Raw genomic sequence first — 13,409 nt, 5'->3', positions numbered from 1 at the left:
CACTGGACAGGACATTATAAGACTCCAATGGATATTCCTCATCAACAATCTGGAGTATGTGAATTGTTTTCAATGGTGACATCAAATTTTTTGCAGTGTCTTGTCCTCCAGAATTCTGCACATACCTGGCTCCGCAAACATTCCACTGCTGCTGATGGAGGACAGTGATTGGCTGTGTTTTCAGCGTCCTTACAGAAATTTTGGAAGAAACACAAACTGAGATAACCATGAGCACTTGTATCCTCATTCCTGCAATGTGCACCCAGTGAGATATAAAGAACAGAAGTTCTCCAGAGGTTCACTCATGGGTCATGTGCTCAGTGTAAATTCCTATCCTCATCCTTGCTTGTGCACTTACAACAGCTTGCTGGATCCTAAAGTCTCTTCTTATCGAGGTTTGATGGGCTTGGTTGGATTCCAAGGTGGGTACATTCTTCACATGCTCCCTAGAGCCATTTCCATTGAGCACATATCTCCTGTAGGGATTGTGGGATGGAAATTTCACAGATCTGAATCCGGCAAAAAGCCTAGGCACTGCAATACCATTCAATCCAGAAAACATTTGTAGAGGTGACACTACTTATTCTCTTTTAGGTCCACCATGGCTTGTCAGTTCCAACTTATAGACCCCAATTTCTACAAGGTGGAGGAAAAGGAGATCGAGGTGAGCCTTGATGCTGAAAAAGAGGCTTCTGTAGCATCATTAAATAGCAACTTTGAAGGTTCCCTAAATGGCTCAGACAAACTAAACAACCAGGGCATCCCAGACCATGAGGATGATGTGATTCACTACATTGATGATGACATCAAAGATGAGAGCCATGAGAGCCACCAAGGGTCTGGACACCCACAGTTGGAGAAGCAGGAGAACCTGGCTGCTGCCAGAGTTCCAAAGTTCCGGCGCACAAGGCCACGGATCCAGTTGGGTCTCACACCTAGGCAGCTGAGCGAATTGGAACAAGTTTTTGAACAAACTAAGTACCCTGATGAGACCACAAGGTAAGTGTCATGTTTCAGTAGCCAATCCTACCTCTCATCTTTCAGCTTCTCATTTGGAGGTCTGTTCTCCACACTGTTGCCCCTATCTGCTTTGAGCCCCAAGGCATGGAGGTCTTTGCCTGTTTCATTGATGGGTATGGGAAGGATGTTTTGTGATGTTCAGAGTCAATATTTTCATGCAATGTTGTTATGGATTGATTCTAAAAACAGGTTATTGCCTCTCAGTTCCTTCATTCAGTTTTCTTTTTGTTTGTTTCTTTTCCTCCTCTTCTTCTTCATACTTCCCCCTTTTGTAATGGTAATTTAAATCAAGACCTGATGGTTTCTAGGCTATCCCAATACTACTATATAATATTCCCCATGTGTTAATTAATTAATGCATTTATTTATTGTAATAAAGTGGAGATAAATGAAAAGCCCCTTTTTATACTTTAGAGCTCATCACCTTTACATATTTTCGTGTTGCCCTGTAACCCATCTCCAGAAGTCTCTTCATCTTGCCAAGCTGAAATGCTGTATTCCTCTAACAGCTCCACTTTTTCATCTTATTTCCACAGGAGGGACCTTGCAAAGCGCTTGTTCCTAGGAGAATCCAGAGTGCGGGTCAGTAAATCTGAAAAGGCTTGGGGTTCTGCTTCTGGCTGTGGTCAATTTTCTTATAGCCATTATGAAAAGTGATCATGGGTAGGAGGTGTCCTTGTCTGTTTTATAATGGCAACAAAGCATTGCGTCTTGCAGTTTACCAGAGCCAAATATGGAATGAGCACCCAGCAGCTTATCATCCTTTCCCATTACTGGAGGCAGTATGATCTCTTAATTGAAAAAAAAAAAAACTGAAATGGCAGACAAATTATAATCAGTGTGTGGACATCAGATGTATAGACAGCATTGATTATTATAATGCAATATATATATATATATATATATATATATATATATATATATATTGACATAAAATATTACTGGTATGTCTGCAGTGATTAATACTGAAGTCCTGACCCTCAGGTCATTTCAGGGCCTTTATATCTAGGATCATAGTAGGGTTCTAAATGAGCTTGGGTACACTCTAATTGATGTAGCAAGCAGCAAGGGATAAAAATTGGTTCAGTTGCAACAAATATACACTTATTGAAAAGCATGAATTAATTGAGGCAAAGGAGAAATTCTTCCAAGAAACACAGTTTTTCAATAACTCACCTGTGTTTAGTATAGTTAACAGTTATGTGGGAAGACACTTTAAAAGTCCACGTGGTTGGTCCTGCACCTTCGTACTTTTATGGAAAGGTGATGTAGACAACAGCAAGGTTGAATTTTCATGTTTCCCCATGCTGTGTTTAGGTTATCTAAAACATTGCCAAAATAGTCTCATTAATGTTTGGAGAAGTCCAGGGCTAATAGCTTTGGAAATCTGTGCTAAAATTAAACAAAAAACGAAAGCATGGAGGTGGTGGCACACACCTTTAATTCCATCACTCGGGAGGCAGAGCCAGGCAGATCACTATGAGTTTGAGGCCAGCCTGGTCTACAGAGAAAGATCCAGGACAGGCAGCGAAAGTACACAGAGAAGCCCTGTCTCAAAACCCCCCTCCCAAATTAAACAAAAAAGAGTCGGACTGAATTAATTTCAGTTAATCTAATAAGGAGGACATGGTCAGGGAAAATTAGCAAACTCAAAATGCAGGTTAGGGCTGAGGAGAGAGCTCAGTGGATAAAGCACTGGCCACATGAGTTGGATCCTCAGAACCCACATAAAAGCTTAGCAGGTATGTCAGCTCACATGCATCATAAGCTCGGGTTCAGGAGGCAGAGACTGTGGGTCCTGAGGGTGATTGAGTCCATGCAGGTTGGTGCTAAGCAGAGAGCTCAGTGGAAAAAGCACTGGCTACATAAAAGCTTAACAGGTATGTCAGCTCACATGCATCATAAGCTCAGGTTCAGGAGGCAGAGACTGTGGCTCCTGAGGGTGATCAAGACTAGCTTAGTTGCTGAGTTTAGGTTCAGGAACAGACCCTGACAGCATATATCATGTGGGGAACAAGCTAGGAACATGTTTGACTCTGATATCAATCCTCTGTAATCACAAGTGTACATGTGCACACGGACACACATATACATCACACACCATCCACATAAAAAGTAAAGGTTACCAAGCCATGGACAAGTGACTCTTCTGTTGAATAACTTGAAAACAGAAAATTTTCCTATTCCTCTAAAGGAGACAGTGTTGAAGATATAGGTGTTTTGAAATTGGAAAAGGCAAGAGCTCACTTGAAGGTAGAGTTGTAGCTATCTTATTTTCAAATGAATTTCTTTTCTTCAGACAGTAAAGACTAATGTTTAGCTCATGAAATAAAAAGCTGAGGCCATGAGGCCATAGAAACTCACTACTCCGTGACAAATCAGAACAGACATGTGCAGCACAGAGTGCTGTTAATGCTAACTTCAGCATGCATCAGGGAAGTCGTGATGTAAGCATGGTGCACTACCTCTAGTGAATTGTGCAAAACAGCAGTCCAAATAGCAGGCCCCTGAGTGCTGGCGTCCTAACACAAAGAGGTGTAAGCTTCAGTAATACCAGGCCCAGGTGTGAGAAGCTGAAAGAAAGAAGAGGGGTTTTCCCCTAGATGGAGAGGAAGAGTGGGAGGAAAAGAAAAGCTGAATGTGTGAGGGATTATGCACCTCTCGAGGCTGAAAGGCCACTGCACTGCAGCTCTAGGTATAAATGCTCTGCAGCTCTAGAGGCTGATGCACTTCAGCCCTAGGCATAAATAGACTGCAGCTATAGAGGCTGATGCTGATGCACTGCAGCTCTAGAGAGGCTGATGAACTACAGCCCTAGAGATTGATGCACTACTGTTCTGGAGAGGCTGATGCACTGCAGCTCTACATATTGATACACTGCAGCTCTAGAGACAGATGCACTGCAGCTCTAGAGAGGATGATGCATGCACTGCAGCTCTAGAGAAACTGATGCACTGGGGAATTAGTTCTGAAGGGGCTAGTATTGGCTCTAGTCCCCTAAGACCAACTTCTCAGCAAAAAGGAGATTTATTTGCCACAGAGAGACAAAGGGCACGGAATAAGAGACAAAGACAGGAGATAGAGGATGAGGGAGAAGGGAAAGGGAATAAGGGAGAGGGGAAGGAATATTCGTGGAAGGGAAGGACGACAAGAGATTGCCTCTGGATAGAGAGGATACAGACATGGCCCATTGGCAAATGACAGTTTATAAAGGTAAAAGGGGAAATTTCCCGTTAGGGTAAGGTGTTTGATTTTGATTGGATATGTTAAATAGGGCAGGCAGAAGGGGATTTTTGTTGTAGGACTTCAGTGCTTTTGATAGCTGGACTGTGGTAATCAGCCTCAGGAGAAGGAAGTGGACAAATAAGGGAATAGACCTTGGTGGCTAGCTTTAGGAATGTAATATAACAGTTTTTAGCAAGGCAGAGGAAATGGGGAGATGGACAAGGCCTGCCAGAGGCATTTTTGCCATGCTCAAGTTGGCTAGAGTCACTTCAACTTTCTCTTTGCTCTGGGCAACTGGCACCTGGCTCTGGGAACTATTCCATTCTCCCAGCTGAGGGAACAGCCAGAAGTTTGGGGTTATACTGAGCTACTCAGTTAGGGACAATGGGTGCTGGATTCCAAGGAGAGGACACAGGTTTTAAGCCAAGGTGAGTGGTCTTGCACCAGAGGAAGCTATTGGTTATTATAGGGGAACTGGTGATTACAGATGAGGCTTGCGTTGGGGTTTTAGCTTAGTGGTAGAGTGCTTGCCTTGCAAGCACAAGGCCCTGGATTCAATCCTCAGCTCCAAAATAAGAACAAAAACAAAAACAAAAACAAAAACAAAACACAGATTAGGCTTGGAAGCACCCATGTATTCATAGCAGTAGTGGAGCCAGCTACCACAAGGCACAGCCACACCTGCTGCCAGAAACAGGGTCACCACAGTGCTGCCTGGCATTGTACATGAACTTGCAGGAAATGGTGCTCTGTCTAGGGGCAGCTGTAGCTGTGGTCTTGGGATGCCTTACTCCTCCTTTCATTTTTTATCTGTTCCTTCAGCCAACAGAACTGACAGAAACACACAAAGAAACACACAGAGAGACACAGTCATACTGAGAGACACATAGAAAAGACAAAGGACAAATATGGGTGGCCAACACATGTTTCTACACCCGCAGACCAACAATCCAGTGACATCTCACAGATCCCAGACACAGGAATATATGGTCATGTCTAACCTCTCCTCTTGAGTCCTAACCAGGTGATACCTCTTACAGACAAAACTTACCTCTGGAGGTGTTCAGACTGGAAGACTTTTGTTTTATCTTTTTTGTTTGTTTCTCTTTTGGGTGGTGACCAATATTGGGTGCCTCCAGAGTGCTTAGCTGCAAATGTTCAGAGATAATTTTCTTGGGATCCTGGACCATCTCAAGCTGAGCATGTCCCCTGAGAGTCCTCTCCAGCTGGTGCACTCTTCACTTTTCCTGGGGGATCCCAAGGTCCTAAATGTCTGTGTCCAATGTCTGGGATCTCAGAGGGACCTCAAAATTTAACCCATAGCCTACCAGACATGGCCACTCAAACAACTTATAGCCAATTGGAAGTATTTATTACAACTGGCTGGGATCACATCCTAGCTATTCAGGGTCCTAGGTGTAGCCCCTAGAGTACAGAGCATGGGGATTTTAAAGGCAGAAAACGTCCTGGTATCTTACTTGTCAGCTGCAGGAGGACTTTGCAGAGTATGCACTTTGAAACAAGCAGTTTTAATAGAAGCCAAATTAAGTGCTTAGCTGGAGGGAGTATTCTGCACAAGCTGGTAGTTTAATAGAAGCTAAGATTAGGTAGCTAGGACATCTTGACTTTTGGTCTCCATAACAATAGAGTTGGATATGTTTTCCAACAAAGAGATCAAATTCCATTTAAATCTGAGATGGCCTCAGCAAGAATCCAAAATGGAAGAACCTTTTTGTTGTCTTGTCCTGGCACAAAGTCTCTTACGTTCAGGCACAAGACCTGCAAGTGTTCAAACCAGACAAAATTCCAGCACTGAAAAAGAGAGGTGGACACAGAATTCCAACCTTAACAAAGAAGCTCTTTGATGTTGATACCTGCTTGTAAAGGGAACATGGGTTTTCTGCATGGAGTGTCACTGGGTATAGCAACCATACTCTGGGACAGGCCCCATACCCAGGAATAGTTCTGGTTGACTCCATGATTTCTGTAGGATTTGTGTTTCTTTTGTTTTATTTTTGTTTTTGTCTTTTTTTGTTTCTTTTGATTTTTTTTGTCATTGTCTTATTTTTTTGGGAGAAAGAAAATGAAGTTGGTTGGGTAAGGAAGTTTGGAGAATGTCAGAAGTGTTCAGGAGGGGAAATGATCAAATACAATCTACAAAATAAATTCTAAAGAAAAAACCCATATGTATGAGATTGTTCTGTTTGGTCTAAAGCCTCACTGGCATGTTCAGTTACATGGAGTTTTTTTTCCAGTTGTGATATAGACTGTTGAATATACTAATGCCATCTCTTTCACCATGTTATTGCAGAGATGGTTTAAGAGAAGAAGAGCCAAATACAGGAAAACTCAGCAGTGTCAAATGTTCAAGTGTGAATCTGATGATAGGCAGAACACCTTGCAGTAAAGCTTTTGGAGGAGTCCTAAAGCATCATCTTGTCCCAGCACTGGATGAAGACAGGATAATCTGGTGTCACTGACAAGCACTCATAATGGATGTGAAACCTTATCCCTTCAGCAATAAAGAGATATGTATTCAATATATTTCATGTCTTTTTTGGGGTAGCAGTAAGTTGTGGGTGTCAACTATTGAGAAATTATCATGTCTGAAGGACAAAGAGAGGTGACAAATCCTGAGTCATCGTTATTACTCCACAAATCACAAACTTTCTCAGGAGCCACAGAGATCCTCGCTCAGACACATGTTCTTCTCTGTTGTCACATCACATGTGCTATCCTCACCTCAGTATTTGACCATGTATATATGTGCCAACACATAAAAACAGGAATAGGGTAAGTCCCCACTGAGAAGACTGTTCACAAAGGTTGCTGAATTCCACCAATATTTAGGAGTTCACTCTTATCTGCACCAAATATCCAAAGAGCACTTTAAGAACATTCATGAGAGGAGGAGTGTCAACAATCACCCAGGCTGCTCCGGGTCTCTTCACTGTCCTTCTTTTCCATTCATGGTTAGGAGTCATTCTGCCTCAGGTCCTACTGTCTCAAAGGAATCACAAGAGCCCATCCCATGTTGATTAGAAAGAAGCTTCCTCTCTTCACTCACGTCTAGGCCCAGGATGCACAAGATGCATATTGACTCATCCCTCTCAGGTCAGACTATAAAGGCGAAGGATTCTCAGTAGATGCACCAGCCCAGGATAGGGTCAGACATTGGATAAAGGGTTTAGGACATTCAGGAAGCAATTGGCTATGTTAGCCCAAACGTAATTAGAGGAGAGGCAGTGTGGTACGTGTATAAACCAGCTTATGCCTGAGTTTCAGCAGAGAAGACACATCAAAGGGGCATTAATAAGGCGGTGTGGTCCATTAATATGATGGTTTATGGCATGGAAGTAGAGCTTATGGTCCTTTAGGAATGTGGCCACAACATGAGCTGATTATGATGCTGTGACAACTTGTGAGCTGTGGCAGACTCTAAAAAAGAGGAGTGCAGCATCATGTGTTGAAGGCCTCTTTGGAAACTGACCACAGGTAAGGGGGAATCTGGAAAAAGAACTAGAGAAGATATGGGTAAACAGGGCTGTTTATTCAGTGGACACACATCTAGAAGTCTGGTGTGATAGAGGAGGGGCAGATAGAGTAGTTCAGCCTTATATTCAGGGAAGTTTGTGGATGGTAGAGACATTAGGAAAAGATGAAAGACATGGATCCACACATTAGGATGTCTAGAGGCCAGATAACCTGTGTCCTGGCTGATTTTTTGTCATAGGACACATTACCTGAGCCGCACTCCAGTGACCTCCTCAGGCTCTGAGTCTTCCATAAGAGAACAGGTGCCTCTCTCTGTTACTCCTTCCCCATTCTCTATTGAAGCTCACCAGTGTGAGAGTGTACTCACAGACCACTGGACTAAATGGAGAAGCTCTGCTCTACCAAAGCTGGGTCCTGAGTGTCCAGTGTCTTTTCCCACTTCTTGTGACTCTGACCCTATGGATGGGAAGCCTGAGCAGGAAGAGAAGCTGCATACCCGTAAATGAAGTCACACCAACAATGTACATCCATGCACACAAACATGCACCTACATATAAAAATGACATTTCACATCCAATAGTGTATTCAGTTTTCCAAGTCCAGTTTACCTCAGAAGCTGCCCATCTTTCCATCATTTACTTTGTAGTATTTATATTGGCATCAGCTTCTCTAATGAACAATTTCCCTGAGTGATTTTCTGGCTTCTTTGGCATGAATGTGTTCAAGCCCCTCAACTACTCTGTGCTACCTTCTGTAGCGGAAGTTTTACTGAGTCCCGCCTGGCCTGAGGTCAGGACAAGTCTCTCTCTCTCACCTGCTGGTCCAGCAGCTTCTGGGATCCAAGTAAAGACACAAAGGCTTATATTATTTATGATCCATATGACCACTAATTCAGGATTATTACTGAGTAGCTCTTACAATTAAATTAACCTATAATTCTTATTTATGTTTAGCCATGTGACTTGGTACCTTTTCTCAGTTCTGCCTTCACATTTGCTTCCTCGGCATCTCATAGCAACTCCTTACTCAGCCTCCATCTTCCTAGAATTCTCCCTGTCTACTTATCCTGCTATAATTCCTTCCTTCCTACTGGCCAATCAGTATTTCAATTATCAACCAATCAGCGATACATTCACAGCATACACAGTGACCTCACCTATCATTTCCACTCATCTTTGTATTCAAAAGGAAAGAATATGTGTTGCTCTGATTTTCTACAACATCCTAACATAAAAAGTAAAAAAACTAATTTAAGAAGACTCTCCCAAATAAAAACACCCAGACCAGATAGATTCAGCACAGAATTCCACCAGAATTCCAAAGAAGAATTAACACTAACACTCCTCAAATTGTTCTATAATTAGAAAAGGAAAGAACACTTCCAAATTTGTTTTACTAAGCCAGCATTTCCCTGATATTAAAACCAGTAAAAAAAACAACAAAAAAGAGAAGTAAATAGTCCAATCTCTCTGATGAACATAAAGACAAAAAATTCCATTAAAATGTTTGCAAACCAAATTCAAGACCACATCCAAGAGATAATTTTACTTCATCTCGGAGAAGCAGGAATGGTTTGATAACTGTAAATCAGTAGATTTAATCCACCACATAGACTCAAGGACAGAAATCTCATAATTAACTCACTAGATGCCAAAAATGCCTTTATGAAAATCCAAAATCTCTTCATGATAGAAGACCTGGAGAATACAGGGATAGAGGGTACTTATCTCAACCTAATAATGACAATATATAAGGCCCTCATCAACTGGTCTGAGGTCACAATTGTTATTAAAACAAAGATTAGGTGAATGTAAAGTTTACATTTGTAAAGTCAAAATTTTTCTGGAAATCTTCTGCCTTTCCTATTTGATAGCAACAGAATTACATTGGCATTATAGATAGTGTGATAATCCTACAGATGTTGCAACTGGATTAAGGGAAAATCATTTGTTAATATACTTTGCAAGAATACACTCACATATGCAACACACACACACACACACACACACACACACACAAACACACACACACACACACTACCTGCCCACAACAAACATCATAATAAATGGAGAAAAACTGAAATCATTTCTGGCAAAATCAAGAACAAGACAAGAATAGCCACTCTTACTATTCTTTAGTAAAATCCTTGAAGTCCTTGGTGGAGCAATGAAACAAGGCAATAAAGGGGTTACATATAGGAAAATATAGAAGTCTAATATACCTATATATGATTCTATACATAAAAGATCCTAAAGACAAGACTCTACAGGAAAACTAGAGCTGAAAAATACATTCAGCAAAGTAGTAGGATACAAAATTAACAAACAACATCTGTAGTTTTCCTGTACACAGATGAAAAACATATCAAGAATCCATGAAAAAAATACATTCACAATTGGATCAAAAATAGCTTGGAATAAATCTAATCAAGGAAGTTAAAGACTTGTACAATGAAAACTTTACACACTGAAGAAAGAAATGAAAGACAAAACCAGAAGACGGAAAGTCCTCTCATGTTCATAGTCTAGTAAGATTAATAAGGTGAAAACAGCCATCCTACTGAAAGTAATCTATGCATTCAATGCAATCCCTATCAAAATTCCAATGCAATTTTTCACAGAAACTGAAAAAAAATCTCAATGAATACACAAGCACTGCTGGAGTTAGCAACGTCCCAGATTTTAAACTATGCTATAGAGCTATACTAACAAAAACAGCATTGCACTGGCAGAAAAACACACATTGATCAATGGAATAGAAGTGAGGACTCACACACAAGCCTGTACTCCCATAGCCATCGGTTTTTTGTATAAAGTTTATTTATTTTATTTTAAATGCATTGGTGTTTTCCCTACAAGTATGTTTGAATCAGCTTTCCTGGAAGAGGAGTTATGGACAGCTGTGAGCTGTTATGTTTGTGCTGGGAACTGAACCCTGTTCCTCTGGAAGAACAGCCAGTGCTCTTAACCAGTGAGCCATCACTCCAACCCACCAGGTCACTCTGTCAGCACAGTGACCGGTTCTGGTAATTTCCAAAACTTAAGATAGATAACTAAATATGTGCTATGATAGTGGAGAGAACTTTGGAAGTGACCATTTTCATAGGTCTTGTACTTAGCCACATCTACCATCTATGCCCCAGTTGAAGCAAAACATTACCAATACCAAATGGATCTTATGTCTAGAAATTATAGATAATACCTGCCAGGCCATTGTGAGTATTAAATGTGATAATATATGAAGTACTTAGTGCTTGAAAGTTTCTCAATAAATTTGTCTCTTTCCCATTCAAGAGGAAATAAACATTAAAACAACCTAGGTGACATAGAGCTGTGCTCAAATCTACTATGTTTTTAACAAAAATGATGAAAGTTTAGGGGAGTAGGAGATCCTAGCTGGATCAAGAACAGAAAGGGATAAGGAGGAATAACAGACCATGATAAATGAAGACCACATGAGCACAGGAATAGGCAGAGTGCTCGAGAGGTCCCCAGAAATCTACAATTATATATCCTCTATAGACTGCTGGCAATGATGGAGAGAAAGCCTGATCTGACCTAGTCTGGTGATCAGATGACTAAACACTCTTTTATTTTTATTTTTATTTCTTACTCGATGCTGTTTCTATCATGAAATTATGTAACAGTTACTAACTGCAATTTTGGAAGGTTCTTAATGTGTTACTTTGTTAATTATATAGTTGATGATAAACATTGCTAGAGCCAAAAGAATAAGGATCAGTGCCTCCTTGGGTATGAAATGTTATGAATGAGTAGGCTTATACCCTCTTCAGCTAAACAGAGTTCGAGTTTTAAAGAACTATATAGAAACATAATCTTTACCTGTGCAATACAGTGATCTGTGAATGTAATCCTGGATAATGTCCTGTTTTTCTTGGTATATTACTGACCAATATTACCAACAGCAGTTCATTTATGCTCCAGTAACCTAAGTGTAAGGCCTGAATACTAGGTATTGAAGAAGATCCATAGTTGGCTATGGATTTAAATTGAGAAATTCAGTTGAAAATAAAGATAAAGAAGAATGTAAAAATATAGACATTTTAAATGCCTAAAAAGGCTTTGATTCTACTGCTCTGCCTTTAGAACCTTGTTCCAGTTACAGATAAACTGAAAGTATAAAGTAACAGCAATGTTGTAATCCCCATGTCTGAACTGGTTTAACATTCCTATTTCAATAAGAGCCTTCTCTATCTGTGAGTAGAGAGAATCACAGAATCACCAGCTCCATCTAAAAGAACAGGATACTTGTTCATTCAAAAGAAAACACTTCACTATGGGTACCCTCCTTTCAATATTCCATTATGTTTTTAGTAAAATGTTGGCAATCTACACAATTTCAATGTCCATTTTCCCAGACAGATTATAAAGTTATCAAAGGTGTCTGGAAAAGAAGACATCAAAATATAATCCAGGTAAGAATTTAATAAAGATCTTTTGTAGCTTGCCTCACACAAATAACTCCACTTCTAGTATCAATATACACATTAATGATAGACACTACCATGATCGAATATGAGCAAAATAGGGGGGGGGAACAAGTATAAACCAGACAAAGAAGCAGCGAGAGATCCAGTATCAGGTCTTTAAAGCCTATTTGGAATAAGTTGGGGTCAGAAATGATGAAATAATTCTTATTAGGGCTGGACATGGGAGGATACCCATTTGGCAGTTGAAATATCTAAGAGCCTAATAGCTATTTCAATAATTTTTTGAGACAGTAGATAAATTACTGTTCCATTGCCAAGAGTGTGAATGGATATAAACTTGAATGTGTAGTCACAAGAATACTTCCTTAGCTCTAGAGAGTAAGCATAAGGATGGCCAGTGACAACAACCATCATTAATGTAGAAATTCTTCTGTGCACACCCCAGTATTTCAGAACACACCACAGTTGCTCACAGAGGAGCAGAAATGCCACAGCATCAGGGAGTCTTTGGGTCCAGAATAGGATCTTCCTTGTTCTCACCTTCTTATCATAGAGTCATCTTCAGAGGCAAAGACTTGAATGGACATTATCAATTCTAACTCATCTTTTCTATCCATTTATCTAAGATACCTGTTCTAGATTTAAAATTGCCATATAGAAATGGAGGTGATTAAATGTCTTTCTACACATGGAGATTTTCAGGGCCTTAACCAAAATGTCAAATTGCTTATTTTTTTTAAATAGTTTACTCTTACAAGAGAATATTTAAGAGTTATGTTTAGGATAAACAAGCCTCCTTTAAATATTCCAATTTCAATAAATTTTTGGAGAGATATAAATGGAATTAAATTCCTTCAACCTTCAGAAACAGCATGCCCTAGTTACAAATTGATGCAGTCATTGAATTGTGGTGATTTTTTTTTCTCGGGGCTGAGGAACGAACCCAGGGCCTTGCGCTTGCTAGGCAAGCACTCTACCACTGAGCTAAATCCCCAATCTGTGTGGTGATATTTTATTTGTGCTTCAATAAAGCTTGCCTGGAAATCAGGGGAAAAGGCCAGCCATTTTAAGTAAACAATAAGTCATGCAGCACATGCCCTTAATCCGATCATTTAGCAGGCAGGGTTTCTCTGTCTTTTTAAGGCCTTACAAGGGAACAGAGCCAAGCATGGTGACACATGCCTTTAATCCCAGTACCAACCATAGAGACCTGGAGGTC

General features: G+C 40.5%; 1 protein-coding gene across 1 annotated transcript; it reads left to right on the top strand.

Moving 5' to 3' along the window:
• Positions 1-601: 601 nt before the first annotated feature.
• On the top strand, positions 602-6,652 carry LOC118573675 (pituitary homeobox 2-like). Its single transcript, XM_036173961.1, has 3 exons — positions 602-999; positions 1,557-1,602; positions 6,557-6,652. Exons 1-3 carry the CDS (start codon positions 602-604, stop codon positions 6,650-6,652), a joined length of 540 nt encoding a protein of 179 aa, XP_036029854.1.
• Positions 6,653-13,409: the final 6,757 nt, after the last annotated feature.

Source organism: Onychomys torridus, chromosome X, assembly GCF_903995425.1.
Source record: "Onychomys torridus chromosome X, mOncTor1.1, whole genome shotgun sequence".
Taxonomy (NCBI): Eukaryota; Metazoa; Chordata; class Mammalia; order Rodentia; family Cricetidae; genus Onychomys; species Onychomys torridus.
This window is presented reverse-complemented; position numbering and strand designations above follow the sequence as displayed.

Excerpts from the sequence above, each read along its gene's own strand:
- LOC118573675 (XM_036173961.1), top strand. The coding sequence starts at position 602 with ATGGCTTGTCAGTTCCAACTTATAGACCCCAATTTCTACAAGGTGGAG. Across the intron at positions 1,000-1,556 it reads TACCCTGATGAGACCACAAG|GAGGGACCTTGCAAAGCGCT; the intron begins GTAAGTGTCATG and ends TTATTTCCACAG. Across the intron at positions 1,603-6,556 it reads TAGGAGAATCCAGAGTGCGG|AGATGGTTTAAGAGAAGAAG; the intron begins GTCAGTAAATCT and ends ATGTTATTGCAG.